General features: G+C 39.0%; 1 protein-coding gene across 2 annotated transcripts in view; it reads right to left on the bottom strand.

Annotated features, from left to right (window-relative positions):
* Window positions 1–5,555: 5,555 nt before the first annotated feature.
* The window catches only part of CCDC53 (coiled-coil domain containing 53), a 58,135-nt gene continuing 45,182 nt past the window's right edge, over window positions 5,556–18,508 (bottom strand). For both annotated transcript variants that reach the window (XM_010853436.1, XM_010853437.1), the window contains one exon: window positions 5,556–5,799. In XM_010853436.1, coding sequence (XP_010851738.1) covers window positions 5,715–5,799 — 85 coding nt within the window. In that variant the 3' untranslated portion in view covers window positions 5,556–5,714. The remainder of the gene's footprint in view (window positions 5,800–18,508) is intronic.

Genomic DNA, 18,508 nt, shown 5'->3' with positions numbered 1-18,508 from the left:
AGAGCAGCCTCCCCTTAGCTGGAGACTATGCAGTGGCCACCTGAAGAAGATGTCTTGTAAGATGACTCTAATGACCTCAAAATTGAACCATTTTTCTACAATTGCCATGAGAAGAATAACTAATGCCAAGTCTGAGCTGAGAGAGAAAACATAGTTCTTGATCTGGGAACAGATAGCTTTTACTGAAAGAACTGTAGGAACTGGCTAATAATTACTGGCAGGAGTTTGGAGAACATGTGTGGGAATAGATCTTGAATGTGCTGGACCAGAGTGGCAGAATATAAGACTGGATAGAGGAGAGTTTATTGACATGGGAACACACTTTTATGATTTAAGATTTAACAACCTGGCAAGGAGAGTTGGTGCTAACAGGGTATTGGAATGACTTCTTGAAATTTGGTGGCCTACACCAAATGAGATGGAGAGGCTGGAATTGCCTTGTCAAAGTACTAAAGAAGAGGTTAATGACTCAAAGAGGCAGGAATGTTAGAATGGATTTATGTCATATGTTGAGAAAACTAGCCTACTGTTTTCCCAGGAAGAGCCCAGAGGCCACTCTGTTTACTAAGGCATGAAAGACTGTATTAATGAGAATGGCAATAATATCTTTGAGAAAATTAGACTTATCTAGACCAGAATTCACAGTAGGAAATGATGTCACAAGATTGGGCTCTCTTGCATTAATTGAGATGATAGAGTAACAGCAGGGGGCAGGTAGTGGTACTCCAAATATCTCTGGCAAAGTAGCAGCAAAGCTGAAGGGGCAACTGAGGTTCCTTGATGTGTAGGGAGCACAGTGTACCTCATGTTCAAGGTGGAAGGCGGTAGAGTGTAGTTTTACTTATAAAACCCAAAAAAGCAAGAGCTGGTTAGCAGAAAGTTGATGTCAACTGTTATATAATGGGAAAGTGTTATCCTATAACTATTATTTTATGTCCATTGGTTGAAAAGGTGGCCAGTGCTCTTTGAAGGATGCTATCTAAGCCACTACAAATATATAGAATAAATATTTACCTACTTTCTCTAGAGTACCATAAGCAACTTATCAAAGTAACTTTAAAATGCAATCCTTTCAAAGGTAGTTGGATAAGAGGGCTGAATTGACTTGATACCAAGTGATCTAAAATGTCAAGTCCCGTTTCATATACTATACATGTTTCAGTGCCATTCTCCCAAATCATCCCACCTTCTCCCTCTCCCACAGAGTCCAAAAGACTGTTCTATACATCAGTGTCTCTTTTGCTGTCTCGCAGAGGGATGGTACGGGGAGGGAGGAGGGAGGAGGGTTCAGGATGGGGAACACGTGTATACCTGTGGTGGATTCATGTTGATATATGGCAAAACAAACACAATATTGTAAAACAATAAATTGTAAAACAATATTGTTAAAAAATAAAATAAAATGTCATGTCCCACACTTAAGAGTGGGAACTTATGGATGCCAGGTAATAAATGAAGTCCTGGCTCCAGTCCATCTTACAGTAGTTTCAATTGATCCAGATGGGTCCCTGTAGCAGTCAGATGGGTCCCTGGAATTTTCTTAACAGTTTTACATTCGTTCCCTGCCATGTGGAATAAAATCCATATGGTGGGGAGGATCAGGCAGAAATCTCTAAAATTGTACTCCTTTCCCCCTGGTAAGATAGTAATCCAAAACCAATATTGCACTCTGAGTAGAACTGCAGAGATGGGCACCACCTTCAAAGATGTAAAGAATGCAGAGGTAGCACCTTCTGCATTCACCTGTAAGGCCCCTGCTAAAACCACAAGCATCATGGTAGGAGACAGCTGACTACCATAAACTCAACAAAGTGTCAGAACTGATCGTGGCTAATATACAGTTAATATACTTTTTCTGGAACGTATCAATGCAAGCTCTGGCATGGCATGTGGCTGCTGATTTGACAAACTTTTTTTTTCAATCATTAAGAACATCAAAAGTGTTTATGTTAACATAGGAAGGATAGCACAATGCATGTTAACCTATTGTCACTCTCCTCTCCTCTCTTCCACAGGGAAGCCTGCAGGTATCTTGTTCATCTTGTTATTCCACGGAACCTTGTTCTGTTCCCCTATGCTGATAAATCAGGCTGATCATATCTGGTGAAAGGAAGTGGAAAAGACTCCTGGTGCTCTATAAGACACACACAAGCCAGAGAATGGAAGATTCAGACCCTGCAGATTTTAAGGGTCCAATGGTCTGGAGGATGCTGGGACACGCCCTCCAAGTTAAGGACATTAAGATGGTAACTTTGACTCTTGAAGTTAAATGCTGCTCTCACTCATATTTGGCGAAGAGTTGGAAGCTTCTCGTTTGAAGTGGGACTCAGAGCAAGACAGAGTACTCTGCTGCAGGCTCAGGCTGTGATGCAAGTGGCTCTCCTGCTCAGGCTATATGACAGATTATCAGTACTACAAATATCTGTGGTAGAACATTATGGCATCTCTGACAAGCTCCAACAGAAGACTAACAGTACAGCCATTAGGTTCTGGAACAAAGGCCTGACCTCTCATTGTTTGAAAAGCAACCCTTGGCATGCCTCTGTGCCTAACAGACTCTCAGAATGTGCTCCCATATGATATCAAGTTATGAACCAGAGCTACCCATCATGAGCTAGGTGTCAGGTTCATCAAATCATAAGGTCAGATAGTAACAGTAACAATCCATTATTTGATGCAAATGATACATCTGGGATCAAGCCTGAGTAAGTCCAGAGGGCACATGTAAGTTACATACACAAGTAGCCTAGGTTCCCGTATCATTTACTTCTCATGCAGTGATGTATCTCCTTAACCTACTCCTGTGATCCATGAAGAATCCCCTATGGTCAGTTGTATCACTATTTATTGGTGCAATAATGTTTTGTAATAACCAAAAAAATCTTTGATACTCAACCATAAGCATTCATTATTGAGGTGTCAAGGGCCAGGTGAGAATTGGCTAGGGAGGTTTTCTGATCTTGACTGGGCTTTCTCACATCCTAGGATTAGCTGCTAAGTCACTAGAACGACTTAGTTCTGCTCCACGCATCTCTTTCTTCATCAGACTATCCGTCATGTTTCCATATCAGTGGCAGAAGCATGAGAGAAGGCAGACCAATCATTCAAGTATTTTTCAAGTTTTTGCTTGGATCAGATTTATTAACATTCTATTGACTCAAAGAAAATCACATGTCTAAGTTCAAAGTCTCAAGTGAGGCAGAATGTTCCACCCAGAAAGCAAAAGCAATGGAATTTTATGAGAAAGGGCATGGAGACAGGGAGAAGTGAAGAAGTAAGGCTACTGCTGAGGTGTTAAATACCAGATGGCAGAGAAGGAAAATGTGGGCCTTGTTCCTGGGTGGACCAGTTTGATATTTGGTGTGAGCCAAAAATGGCTGGTTTTCACACTTAGCCTCTCTCAGAGGTGGCTAGAAGGATTAGTGACTGGGAAAAAATGTTCCTGACAGACACAGCTTCAGATAGCGTACTTGGGTCATTCATGGTGATGGAGAAAGATGTGGCCTGAGTTAAGGATAAATATAAATTTTTCTATAACATTTTTTTTTTTTTTTACAGGGAAGTGTGTAGATTTTTGTATCATGGAATGAAAACAAAAGAGTATTCAGCTGAGGAGGCAAAGATAAGGTGGACAGGATGATTCTTTTAGTAGATTTCAGCCAGCCTTGCCCTTGACCACTTGAGGCTTGCACAACAAACCCATAAGTGAAGTAAGTGTGATGGCAGAGACAGAGGTTATGCATGAATGCAACAACTTGGGCTTTTTCTAAGGCTAATATAGTTATGTCACTATTGAATACGCGATCTGTCAGCAGTAAAGACCAGTGATTTTGTAACACTCCAGAAGATAAATTAGTCACTTGGGAGCAAGTTATTTGCATTAATTTTCTTCCATCTTGGAGGAGGAAGCAACTCTCTCCCATTGTAATTAATTTGTGTTCTTGTTTTCCCTTTCATCAGTCCCTCTGTCATCATTACTGATAGTCTACAGAATGCCTACTACCAACATGGTATCTTGCATTACTTCACCTCTGATCAAGAACTATTTTGCGGCAAATGAAGAGCACCATGAATTACTGGATCCATGATCCTAACATATGCAGCATTATCTAGAAGCAGTCAAAAAGGAACCACAAAATGAACTATTACTTAGACACCAGCTGCTTAGACACCAGCTTGGAGATGACAGCGTGCAGGGTTGGGGTGCTGTTTTTCAGGATGGGATACATGCACTGTTCCAAAAGCCAGTATGTGATTCCACATCCCCAACTGCTAGGATTCATGCAGCTAAGAGCCAAGGGGATAGAAAGAGGACTGGCCCTCCAGCATTCTCAGAGACCTACAGGCATAATGGTGCTTCCCACCCTTACCATCTTGGAGGTCACCAAGGTGGTCACCTTACCACGGGATTGGAGGTTATTTCAGGGGAACAGGAAAAAGCTAGCACATTTCTATCAAGAAGCACAGTAAGATTTAAACAGAACTGCTGCCAACTGATCCTGCTGGACTGCTCATGTCTCTGGGGCAACAAGCAAAAAAAAAGGGGAGTTAATGTGTTGGTTAACAAGGAGCTAAAATTACAACTACAAAATGAAACAAGGAAAATATATCCGGAACTCATGCAATTCAGTGATTTGCCTGATTCCTGATGCTTCCATGCCTGGTGTGAACAGCAAACAGACAAATGTGGTAACTGTAGCTGAAAAGGGGCACAGTAATCAAGGCCCTAGATCTCTGAAAGGATGAAGGTCTGGGTCACTCTACTAGGCAGCTAAACTAGACCTGCTGAATTTCTGGAAGAGAGCAAGCAAAGTTTCTGGAAGAGAGCAAGCAAAGTCTCAAATTGGTAGTGCAGGAAGAGGATGATGAATATGAGTTTTGGTCTTTGGTTCAGTTGTAGCAACAGGAGCGATAGCTTGTCTCACTAATCCTCCTGGGTAGTCTTCAACAGACTGTGACTCGTCATCACTTTGAAGATATGGTGATGGGTAGACTTAACATGGGACTCAATTCTGAATAGGCAAGGGGTAGACAGCAGGAAACACTTCTTTTGTCCCACATCACATCCTTTTGTCAGCTTCTGCCATCAGCTCACTCTGAACCACATTGAAACTACCTACAATTTAATCTCTGATGACAAATATCTGAATTTGATGGTATATCTAACTAATGCACAAGCTGTGAAAAGCTTTACATGCTAATAAATACTACCAATAAGTTCCAGACCCACAATAAACGTGATATATAAGCTTCCAGTTGTCACAAAAAACTTCAATCCAGTATTACTTTCTGCCAGAAATTTAACAACTCTTATGATACAAGTGTACATAATACTTTTCATGCTAAAGTATTCACAAAAATTGAATCATTCACTTTGCCAAATTCACTTTTTTTTTTTTTTTTTCTGCATTGAGTCTATTTTTGATCACTAACCTCACACTGACTTCATTCTACATGCTCCTTGCATCTCTGAAATACTCCATCTTGGTACTTTATTTAGGCTATTCTATTTCTCAGCAGGGACCTTTATTTTGGTAACAAGACATACTGCCAACTTATTATAAATGCTTTATTTATTTTTTAACACAGAGGAAGCTTGGTGGCAGATCTGTAGCCACTTGATGTTTTTATAACTAAGAATTACAGTTCAGGCTCTCTTATAGAATGTAAAGGTGCACTAACACATGTACATGTAATTGTTATGAAAATTAAGCTTAGTCACTAAAAGAAGATTCACTATCTGAACTTTCTTCTGTGTTTTTTTCACCTTCACCATCAGGCACTGGAGCATCTGGCCTCCTGAAAGAGAAGGAAAAAAAAAAAAAAAAAGAAATTTAATGGTTTTTCTAGTTGAAAAAAAAATCACTTACTGTAAATTAGGTTCATCCTAGAATATTGCTGCTAATAAATCTGCCAAGTCTGCATACTTAACTGAGAGCCTCCTGCTCTCTACCACAGCATGCTTCTCACAGGCTTCTCCAGTACCATGGGGATTCAGTGCTATTCCTATACAGGCCATGGCACCACTTCCTCCTGCCAGTCCTTACACAGTGTGCTACTTCAGCACTTTCTGCTTCTCATTACCACGGAGACCCAACGACAGACAGAGATGTGATCTGGAGAGGCTGGCATGACCAGTGCTAAATCCTTGCAGCCTCCAAGTGTCTGAACGGTACAGAGAGAGGAAAGCTAGAAGTGGGAAAAAAAGAAAACTTTCATGTTCAGGAAAGCTGAAGGGAGTAATTTAAAAATGGAAGAGATTTCAAGAATGGCCAGTAAGAAAAACAGGCCATACAGAAATCTTGTGGGGGAGGAGAGTGACTGTTCAAAGGTGGTTCTTAATATCTGCTGAGTGTTTTCACTTATATGCTTTATCATCAGATAAACATAAGAAGAATTAGTTCATAAAAATAATGTCTTGAAGATTCCCTAGGCAGAAGATGATGTGAGAATGGTTAAACTCCAGCTTTGTATAGATGTGCTATAAAAAAAACCACAGGAAATTTATTGGTGTCATTAAAACAGTCAAATTGATAGGTTTCATAGTGTTTGTTAATAAATCATTTTAATCAATGTGGCAGCACAATCACTCAGCACCCATTCACTCTAACCAAAAAAGCAAATTAAGCAAAGTATACCTGGGGGAAACTAAGAGGGAAAGGAAGACTAATACAGCTGCTCTGTTTTAGTAATTAAAAGCTACAAAACTTATTTTTCTCTCAGGCTCCTTAATTCTTAATAAGATTTAAGATACCAACAAACAAAACTCTTCTTTGCCACAAATATAATAATTATTGCTAAAATAAAATGTATAGTCTCCTACTTACTTGTTATTATGAATTATGTTATTAGTTATTATGAATTATGGCCGAATTCTGACTTAGTTTTTAATACCATGTCTGTCATGCTATGAAACAGAAGAAATGCTGGCATTGCTCCCTAGCAATGGGTCAAACATAAACCCCTTTGCTCTACTGTACAATTTTAGATTATGGGGGGGTGGTCCTAAGATGGTCGAGGAATAGGACAGGGAGACCACTTTCTCCCCCACAAATTCATTGAAAGATAACTTGAATGCTGAGCAAATTCCACAAAACAACTTCTGAACATTGGCAGAGGACACCAGGCAGCCAGAAAGGCAGCCCATTGTCTTTGAAAGGAGGTAGGACAAAATATAAAAGATAAAAAGAGAGACAAAGAGTGAGGGATGGAGACCCATTCTGGGGAGGGAGTCCTAAAAGAGAAGTTTCCAAACATCAGGAAACCCTCTCACTGGCGGGTCTGTGGGGAGTTTTGGAATCTCAGAGGGCAACATAACTGGGAGGAAAAATAAATAAATAAAACCCACAGATTACGTGCCTAACCACAACTCCCAGCAGAGAAGTAGCCCAGATACTCGTATCTACCACCAGCAAGGCGGGGCTGAACGGGAGGCACGGGCTGCACTGTTTAGGGTAGGGACTGAGCCCGAATGCCCTGAGGGCAATCTGAGGGAGCTAACATGAGACAGCAACGCAAACAGTGTGATAGCCAGAGAGAGAGAAGAGAGAAGAGAGAAGAGAGAAGAGAGAAGAGAGAAGAGAGAAGAGAGAGAGAGAGAGAGAGAGAGAGAGAGAGAGAACTTTCCCGTGAAAAGCTCTAACCTAAAGCACTGCCAGCCTGCTCACAGAACAAAGGACTGAGCTAATACCACAGGAGAGTTAGCCGGCTTTGGACTGGCCCATTTTGTTCTGGAGGCAGGGAGGCAGGCGGGCAATAGCCAGAACCAGAAAGGGGCAATCTCCGCCCCAGAGACAGCATCCTATACCAAACTGTGAGCAGGCTCCCAGTTGCTAACCAAGTCTTCCTGGAATCCTGGACGATTGACATCCGCCAGGAAGATTGCAGCCAGAGATCAATTCCCCAGAGGAGACACACACAGCACTCGTGAGACGGTGCTCCCGCTGTGCATCCAGGAAACCCAGAGGCTGGGACAGGGGAGGTGATAAGATGCCCCACCCCACCTGGGGAGAGTGCGCTCGCCAAGCACCTGGTCGCCTGAGCTGCTCAGACCTAGGAAAGGCACAAAACGCAGGCCCAACCGAGTCTGCGCCTTTGTGGAATACAGGAGAACCTGAACCTGAGCGGCTTAGACCTGGGAAGTGCATGCAACCCAGGGCCCACTTTAGACAGTTCGCCTGCAGAGCAACCTGGAGCCTGGGCAGTGTAGACTGGGAAAGCACACACGCCATGAGCAGGGGCAAACCCAGTGTGGCCCTGACAATGCGAGCACTCCCCACACACGCCAGTGATATTTGTTTGCAGTGTTCCTCCCTCCCCACAGCATGACTGAACAAGTGAGCCTAAATAAGTGATCACCACCGCCCCCTTGTGTCAGGGTGGAAATTAGACACCGGAGACTTGCAAACAGAAGAAGCCAAAATAAACAGAGGGAACCTCTTTGGAAGTGACAGGTGCAACAGATTAAAATCCTGTAGTTAGCACTGACTACATTGGAAGGGACTTATAGACCTTGAGAAGTATAAGTTGGAACAAGGAACTATCTGAAACTGAACTGACCCCACACTGCCTGCAACAGCTCCAGAGAAATTCCTTTATTTTTCTATTATCATTTTTTTTAATTAAAAAAATTTTAAGTCCTTTATTACTCCATTAATTTTCATTTTTACAACCTACTATTACCTTGCAAGAAAAAAAGACCCTATTTTTAAAGCAAATTTCATCTATTTTTTAATACAATTTTTGTGATTTTGTTTTTTTAATATTGTATTTTTGAGAGTCTAACCTCTACTCTACATTTTTAATTTTTGCTTTTCGGTATTTATCATCAATTTTGTACCATTAAGAATCCAATCTTCAGTACCCATTTTTACTTAGGAGTGTGATTACTGGCTTGATTGCCCTCTCACCCTTTTGACTCTTTTTATCCCCTAGGTCACCTCTATCTCCTCCCTCTCCCCTTCTCTTCTCGCTTAACTCTGTGAATTTCTTTGGGTATTGCGGGCTGTGGAGAACACTTAGGGAACTGATTACTGGCTAGGTCTGTCTCTCTCCTTTTGACCCCCTCTCTTCTCATCCTGTTCATCTCTATCTCCTTCCTCCTCTTCTCTATATAACTCCGTAAACCTCTCTGGGTGTTCCAGGCGGTGGAGAGCACATAGGGATTTGATTACTGGCTAGATTGCTCTCTCCCCTTTGATTCCCCTCTCCTCCTCCTGGTCACCTTTATCTTCCTCCTCCCTCTTCTCTTCTCCACGTAACTCAGTGAACCTTTCTGGGTGTCCCTCACTGTGGAGAATCTTTTCTACATTAACCTAGATGTTTTATCAACAGTGCTTATGAATGGAGAAGTCTTGAGGCTACTATAAGAATAAGACTGAAAACAAGAGGCAGGAGCTTAACCCCAAAACCTAAGAACACCAGAGAACTCCTGACTCCATGGAACATTGATAGATAAGAGCTCATCCAAAAGCCTCCATACCTACACTGAAACCAAGCTGCACCCAAGAACCAACAAGTTCCAGAGCAACAAGACATACCATGCAAATTCTCCAGCAACACAGGAACATAGCCCTGAGCTTTAATATACAGGCTGCCGAAGGCCACACCAAACGCAAGACATCTCAAAACTCACTACTGGACACTTCATTGCACTCCAGAGAGAAGAAATCCAGCTCCACCCACCAGAACACCGACACAAGCTTCCCTAACCGGGAAACCTTGACAAGCCACTTGTCCAACCCCACACACAGGGAGAAACCTCCACAATAAACAAGAACCACGAACTGTGAGAATACAGAAAGACCACCCCAAACACAGCAATCTAAACAAGGCAGAGAAATACTCAGCAGGTAAAGGAACATGATAAATGCCCGCTGAATCAAACAAAAGAGGAGGAGATAGGGAGTCTACCTGAAAAAGAATTCAGAATAATGATAGTAAAAATGATCCAAAATCTTGAAAACAAAATGGAGTTACAGATAAATAGCCTGGAGACAAGGATTGAGAAGATACAAGAAGTGTTTAACAAGGACCTAGAAGAAATAAAAATGAGTCAATCAATAATGAATAATGCAATAAATGAGATCAAAAACACTCTGGAGGGAACCAACAGTAGAATAATTGAGGCAGAAGATAGGTTAAGTGAGGTGGAAGATACAATGGTGGAAATAAATGAAGCAGAGAGGAAAAAAGAAAAAAGAATTAAAAGAAATGAAACAACCTCAGAGACGTCTGGGACAATGTCAAACGCCCCAACATTCAAATCATAGGAGTCCCAGAAGAAGAAGACAAAAAGAAAGACCATGAGAAAATACTTGAGATAGTAGTTGAAAACTTCCCTACAATGGGGAAGGAAATAGCCACCCAAGTCCAAGAAACCCAGAGAGTCCCAAACAGGATAAACCCAAGGCGAATCACCCCAAGACACATATTAATCAAATTAACAAAGATCAAACACAAAGAACAAATACTAAAAGCAGCAAGGGAAAAACAATAAATAACACACAAAGGGATTGCCATAAGGATAACAGCTAATCTTTCAACAGAAACTCTTCAGGCCAGGAGGGAATGGCAGGACATACTTAAAGTGATGAAAGTGAAAAACCTACAGCCCAGATTGATGTACCCAGCAAGGATCTCACTCAAATATGAAGGAGAAACCAAAAGCTTTACAGACAAGCAAAAGCTGAGAGAATTCAGCACTACCAAACCAGCTCTCCAACAAATGCTAAAGGATCTTCTCTAGACAGGAAACACAAAAAGGGTGTATAAACTCAAACCCAAAACAATAAAGTAAATGGCAACGGGATCATACTTATCAATAATTACCTTAAATGTAAACGGGTTGAATGCCCCAACCAAAAGACAAAGACTGGCTGATGGATACAAAAACAAGACCCCTATATATGCTGTCTACAAGAGATCCACCTCAAAACAAGGGACACATACAGACTGAAAGTGAAGGGCTGGAAAAAGATATTCATGCAAATGGAGGCCAAGAAAGCAGGAGTAGCAATACTCATATCAGATAAAAGACTTTGAAGTAAACTCTGTGAAAGAAGACAAAGAAGGACCCTACATAATGATCAAAGGATCAATCCAAGAAGAAGATATAACAATTATAAATATATATGCACCCAACATAGGAGCACCACAATATGTAAGGCAAACGCTAACAAGTATGAAAGGGGAAATTAACAGTAACACAATAATAGTGGGAGACTTTAATACCCCACTCACATCTATGGATAGATCAACTAAACAAAATTAGCAAGGGAACACAAACTTTAAATGATACAGTAGACCAGTTAGACCTAATATCTATAGGACATTTCACCCCAAAACAATGAATTTCACCTTTTTCTCAAGTGCACACGGAACCTTCTCCAGAACAGATCACATCCTGGGCCATAAATCTAGCCTTGGTAAACTGAAAAAAACTGAAATCATTCCAAGCATCTTATCTGATCACAATGCAGAAGATTAGATGTCAAGTACAGAGAAAAAACTGTTAAAAATTCCAACACATGGAGGCTATCCAATATGCTTCTGAATAACCAACAAATCACAGAAGAAATAAAAAAAGAAATCAAAATCTGTATAGAAATGAATGAAATTGAAAACACAATAACCCAAAACCTATGGGACTCAGTAAAAGCAGTGCTAAGGGGAAGGTTCATAGCAATACAAGCTTACCTCAGGAAATAAGAAAAAAGTCAAATAAATAACCTAACTCTAAACCTAAAGCAACTAGAAAGGGAAGAAATGAAGAACCCCAGGGTTAGCAGAGGGAAAGAAATCATAAAAATTAGGGCAGAAATAAATGCAAAAGAAGCAAAAGAGACCATAGCAAAAATCACCAAAGCCAAAAGCTGGTTCTTTGAGAAGATAAATAAAATAGACAAACCATTAGCCAGACTCATCAAGAAACAAAGGGAGTAGAATCAGATCAACAAAATTAGAAATGAAAATGGAGAGATCACAACAGACAACAATGAAAGACAAAGGATCATAAGAGACTACTATCAGCAACTATATGCCAATAAAATGGACAACTTGGAAGAAATGGACACATTCTTAGAAAAGTATAACTTTCCAAAACTGAACCAGGAAGAAACAGAAAATCTTAACAGACGCATCATAAGCACGGAAATTGAAACTGTAATCAGACATCTTCCAGCAAACAAAAGCCCAGGACCAGACAGCTTCACAGCTGAATTCTACCAAAAATTTAGAAAAGAGCTAACACCTATCCTACTCACACTCTTCCAGAAAACTGCAGAGGAAGGTAAACTTCCAAACTCACTCCATGAGTCCACCATCACCCTAATACCAAAATCAGAAAAAGATGCCACAAAAAAAGAAAACTACAGGCCAATATCACTGATAAACATAGATGCAAAAATCCTTAACAAAATCCTAGCAAACAGAATCCAACAACATATTAAAAAGATCATACATCATGCCCAAGTGGGCTTGATCCCAGGAATGCAAGGATTCTTTAATATCTGCAAATCAATGTAAAACACCACATCAACAAATTGAAAGATAAAAACCATATGATTATCTCAATAGATGCAGAGAAAGCCTTTGACAAAATTTAACATCCATTTATGATAAAAACCCTCCAGAAAGCAGGAATAGAAGGAACATCATTTCAGTTCAGTTCAATTCAATCGCTCACTCGTGTCCGACTCTTTGTGACCCCATGAATCACAGCATGCCAGGCCTCCCTGTCTATCACCAACTCCTGGAGTTTATCCAAACTCATGTCCATCGAGTTGGTGATGCCATCCCTCAACACAATAAAAGCTATATATGACAAACCCACAGCAAACCCAATGGTGAAAAATTCAAAGCATTTCCTCTAAAGTCAGGAACAAGACAAGGGTGCCCACTTTCACCACTACTATTCAACATAGTTTTGGAAGTTTTAGCCATAGCAATCAGTGAAGAAACAGAAATAAAAGGAATCCAGATTGGAAAAGAAGAAGTAAAACTCTCACTGTTTGCAGATGACATGATCCTCTACATAGAAAACCCTCAAGACTCTACCAGAAAATTACTAGAGCTAATCAATGAATACAGTAAAGTTGCAGGATATAAAATTAACACACAGAAATTCCTTGCATTCCTATATACTAACAACGAGAAAACAGAGAAACTAAGGAAACAATTCCATTCACCATTGCAACAAAAAGAATAAAATACTCGAGAATATATCTACCTAAAGAAACAAAAGACCTATATATAGAAAACTATAAAACACTGATGAAAGAAGTCAAAGAGGACACAAATAGATGGAGAAATATACCATGTTCATGGATTGGAAGAATCAATATAGTGAAAATGAGTATACTACCCAAAGGAATCTATAGATTCAATGCAATCCCTATCAAGCTACCAACAGTTTTTTTCCACAGAACCAGAACAAATAATTTCACAATTTGTATGAAAATATGGACCTAGAGGAATCAATACTATGGTACTGGCACAAAGACAGAAATATAGATTAATGGAACAAAATAGAAAGCCCAGAGATAAATCCACGCACCTATGGACACCTTATCTTTGACAAAGGAGGCCAAGAATATATAATGGAGAAAAGACAATCTCTTGAACAAGTGGTGCTGGGAAAACTGGTCAACCACTTGTAAAAGAATGAAATGAGAACACTTTCTAACACCATACACAAAAATAAACTCAAAATGGATTAAAGATCTAAATGTAAGACCAGAAACTATAAAACTCCTTGAGGAAAACATAGGCAAGACACTCTGCGACATAAATCACAGCAGGATTCTCTATGACCCACTTCCCAGAGTAATGGAAATAAAAGCAAAATTAAACAAATGGGACCTAATTAAACTTAAAAGCTTTTGCACAACGAAGGAAACTATAAGCAAGGTGAAAAGACAGCCTTCAGAATTGGAGAAAATAATAGCAAACGAAGCAACTGACAAAAAAGTAATCTCAAAAATATATAAGCAGCTCCTGCAGCTCAATTCCAGAAAAATAAACGACCCAATCAAAAAATGGGCAAATGAACCAAACAGACATTTCTCTAAAGAAGACATAGAGATGGTTAACAAACACATGAAAAGATGCTCAACATCACTTATTATCAGAGAAATGCAAATCAAAACCACAATGAGGTACCATCTCACTCACACTGGTCAGAATGGCTGGTATCCAAAAGTCTACAAGCAATAAATGCTGGAGAGGGTGTGGAGAAAAGGGAACCCTGTTACACAGTTGGTGGGAATGCAAACTAGTACGGCCACTATGGAGAACAGTGTGGAGATTCCTTAAAAAACTGGAACTAGAACTGCCTTATGACCCAGCAATCCCACTACTGGGCATACACACCGAGGAAACAAGAATTGAAAGAGACATGTGTACTTCAATGTTCATCGCAGCACTGTTTATAATAGCCAGGACATGGAAGTAACCTAGGTGCTATGTAGTTTCTGAGCAACTTTGGGGAAGCTATTTAACTAGACTGTGTACCCAACTGACTGACTGGATTGTTGTGAATATTAGGATGAATTACTAACTGCAAAATACACTAAACAATACGTGGCACATTGTTGTTGTTCAGTCACTCGGTGGTGCCCCGACTCTCTGTGACTCCATGAACTGTAGCATGCTAGGCTTCCCTGTCCTTCAACATCTCCCAGAATTTGCTCAAACTCATGTCTATTGAGTGGGTGATGCCATCCAACCATCTCATCCTCTTCTCCTCTTGCCTTCAGTCTTTCTCAGCATCAGAGTCTTTTCCAATGAATCGGCTCTTTGCATCAGGTGGCTGAAGTATTGGAGCTTCAGCTTCAGCATCAGTCCTTCCAATGAATATTCAGGACTGATTCCCTTTAGGATTGACTGGTTTGATCTCCGTGCAGTCCAAGGGACTCTCAAGAGTCTTCTCCAACACCACAGTTCAAAAGCATCAATTCTTCAGTGCTCAGCCTTTTTTATTGTTCAACTCTCACACCTGTACATGACTACTGCAAAAACCATAGCTTTGACTATACTGACCTTTGTCAGCAGAGTGATGTCTCTGCTTTTTAATACGCTGTCAAGATTTGTCATGTGGCACATAGTAGGTATATTAAATAATGGCTATCTATTATTATGATTATAATTCTCATTGTTACCATGTACCTACTACTTGGTCAAGAAAGTTTTTAGGTGCTGCAGGTACAGAAACAAATAGTAAGTAGTTGCTGCTCTGAAGTTGATAATTTAGTGGGGGAGACAGAAATAAATAAACTATTCTTATACAGTGTGATACACAAAATATAGTTGTACTAACTACACTTGTTTGAAAGGAAAAGGTAATTCATTCTACTAGCGTTAGTCACAGAAAACTCAAGAAAGGTCAATACACTTGTGAAGGATGTTGGGATAGGCATGAATTTGTCAGGAACAGAAAATGTGGGAATACGTGGGGATGAGAGCATTCTGAATAAAGAAAAAAACAGGGATGGTGCAGCACAGTGCATTTGGGACCTATAAATCTTTTGGTAGCTAGGGTGTAGGAAAGTAACTGGGGTAAAACAGTAGAAGAGATTAGGTCATTTGGTAGGGACAACAGGTGGAGAGTGGAGAGAAGTTATATGAAATGTCAGCTTTCAGTGAAATTACACAACTAAGTTTAGGAATTTTAAGAAGTCATTTTTAAAAAAATTTAAGTATGGTTGGTGTACGTACTTATATAAGTCACAGGTGTACAATGCAGTGATTCATAATTTTTAAAGGTAATATTCTATTTATAGTCATTATAAAATATTGGCTATATACTCTGTGCTGTACAATATATCCTTGTAACTTACTTATATTATACATAAGTTTGAACCTTTTAATCCCCTCTTGATATTGCCCCTCCCCACCTCTCTCCCCCAACTGGTAACCACTAGTTTGCTCTCTATATCTGTGAGTTTGCATCTTTTTTGTTATACTCACTAGTTTGTTGATTTTTTTCAGATTCCACACGTATAAGTACTGTCATACAGTATTTGTCTTTCTCTGTCTCACATGCTTCACTTAGCATAATACCCTCCAAGTCCATCCAAATGGTAAAACTTCATTCTTTTGTATGGTTGAATAATATTCTATTGGATATATATACCTATATATATATATATATATATAAAACCATTCATCTGCTGATGGACACTTAAGAAGTCATTTATTTTTTTAATTGAGATATAATTCACATACCATAAAATTCACCATTTAAAATTGTACAAATTAGAGGTTTTTTTTTTAGTATATTCACAAGGTTGTACAACCATTACTGCTATCTAATTTTAGAATATTTTAATTACTCCAAAAAGAAACCTAAAACTCATTAGCAGACACATTCCATTTCCTTTCACTCTCATCCTCTGATGACCATGAATCTACTTTTCTGTGTCTATGGATTTGTCTATTCAGGACATTTCATATAAATAGGATCAAGGCTATTTAACCTTTTTGTCAGGATTCTTTCACTTAATAAAATGTTTTCAAGGTTCTTCCATGTTGTAGCATTTATCAGTACTTCATTCCTTTTTATGGCCGAATATTATTCCATTGCATGGATATACCAATTTGTTTATCCATTCATCAGTTGATGAACATTTAGGTTATTTCTACTTTTTGGCTGTTATGAGTAATGCTAGTGGAACATTTGTGTACAAGTTTTTGTGTGAATGTATGTTTAGAATACTTGAGTACAAACCTCAAGTAGAACTGCTGAGTCATGTGATTACTCCATGTTTGACTTTCTGAGGAACTGTCAAACTGTTTTCCCCAGTGACTGCATCATTTTACATTTCCACCATCAGAATATGAGTTATAATTTCTCCATATCCTTGCCAACACTTGTTATTCTCTGTCTTCGTTCATTTCTTCCTTTTCTCATTTCTTTTATTGTGGTATAATACACGTAACATAAAACTTACCATCTTAACCATTTAAAAGTGTACAGTTCAGTGGTGCTGAGTACATTCACGGTATTGTGCAATCATCACCACTTAACCAACCTCCAGAATTCTTTTCATGTTGCAAAACTGAAACTCTGTACCAGTTAAACAATAACTCCTCATTTCTCTCTCCTTCTAGCTCGTGACAACCACTCCTCTACTTTCTGTCTCTAGGACTTTGTCTACTCTAGGTACCTCATGTAGGTGGAATTATACAATACCTGTCTTTTTGTGACTGTCTTCTTTCATTTCTCATGTCTTCAAGATTCATCCATATTGTACCATGTATCACAATTTCTTTTCAATTTTAGGATTAATAATACTTCATTGTATGCAGATAATACATTTTGTTTGTCATTATTCACAAATGCCACTTGTGAATGGGCATTTGGGTTGTTTCTACTTTTGGACTATTGTGAAAAATGCTGCTATGAACATGAGTATACAAGTATCTATTTGAGTCTCTGCTTTCACTTTTTTGAGTATATATATGCTGAGAAGTGATTTTTGGAGAAATTGCCATACTGTTTTCCATAGCAATTATAATTTTACATTCCCACCCAGAGTGCACAAGGGTTACAATTTCTCCATATTCTTACTGATACTTTTTTGCTTGCCCTCATTCATTTTTAAAATAAATTTAAAGTTACTTTGAATTGTAATTGCTATGAAAACAAAAGAAAAGCTACATACTAGAGTTCCTTTTGTTATATAAAAAACTTAAAAAATTGTGAAAATCAAATGAGGTTAAAACATGAAAACATTTTTTAAGTTATAATGCTTTAAAAATGTTACTGTAATAATAAAACTCTTAACAGCATTTCCAGACTGGATATTCATATTAATATTCTTAGGGGGAATAGTATTTGGCTTTTTAATGATCAGAACTGCTCTGGCTTGATTGTGTATGTGTGTGTGTGCGCACGTGCATGCACATACCTTTTAATTTTCTTTCACAGAAAGAAGTTTTAAAGATATGTTTTAAATGGTTGCAACTTTAAACTACTAGTCACACTTCACTACTAAAATGTGGAAATGAAGATTTCATAATACTCTCAGTGTTTTAAACATATAAATGAATCACTACAAAAGACTTCGTCAGCAAAATGCAGAAAAAAATATGAAGTCAAATTCATGATTTATCATGTATATATTTTTAAAAATCTCAATCTTTAGTGGTTATCTTGGTAACTATATTTTAATAAGCATATTTATATAATTTGTGGCATTAAGATTATCAATAAAAGTCTTAGTAAAAGCAAAATTTTTAAAGCTTAACTTTAAACTTCTTACTGTTTAATTTCTTTAAAAAGAGATACTTTCAAAGATTACTAGGTTGACCTCAACTAAAACTGAGCCAAAATTTAGAAAGGAAAGGACTGCTGCTGCTGCTGCTAAGTCACTTCAGTCGTGTCCGACTCAGTGAGACCCCAGAGACAGCAGCCCACCAGGCTCCCCTGCCCCTGGGATTCTCCAGGCAAGAACACTGGAGTGGGTTGCCACTTCCTTCTCCAGTGCATGAAAGTGAAAAGTGAAAG

Source organism: Bison bison, unplaced genomic scaffold (assembly GCF_000754665.1).
Source record: "Bison bison bison isolate TAMUID 2011002044 unplaced genomic scaffold, Bison_UMD1.0 scf7180017864327, whole genome shotgun sequence".
Classification (NCBI taxonomy): Eukaryota; Metazoa; Chordata; class Mammalia; order Artiodactyla; family Bovidae; genus Bison; species Bison bison.
Note: the sequence above shows the minus strand (reverse complement) of the source record. Positions and strands in the feature narration are given on the sequence as shown.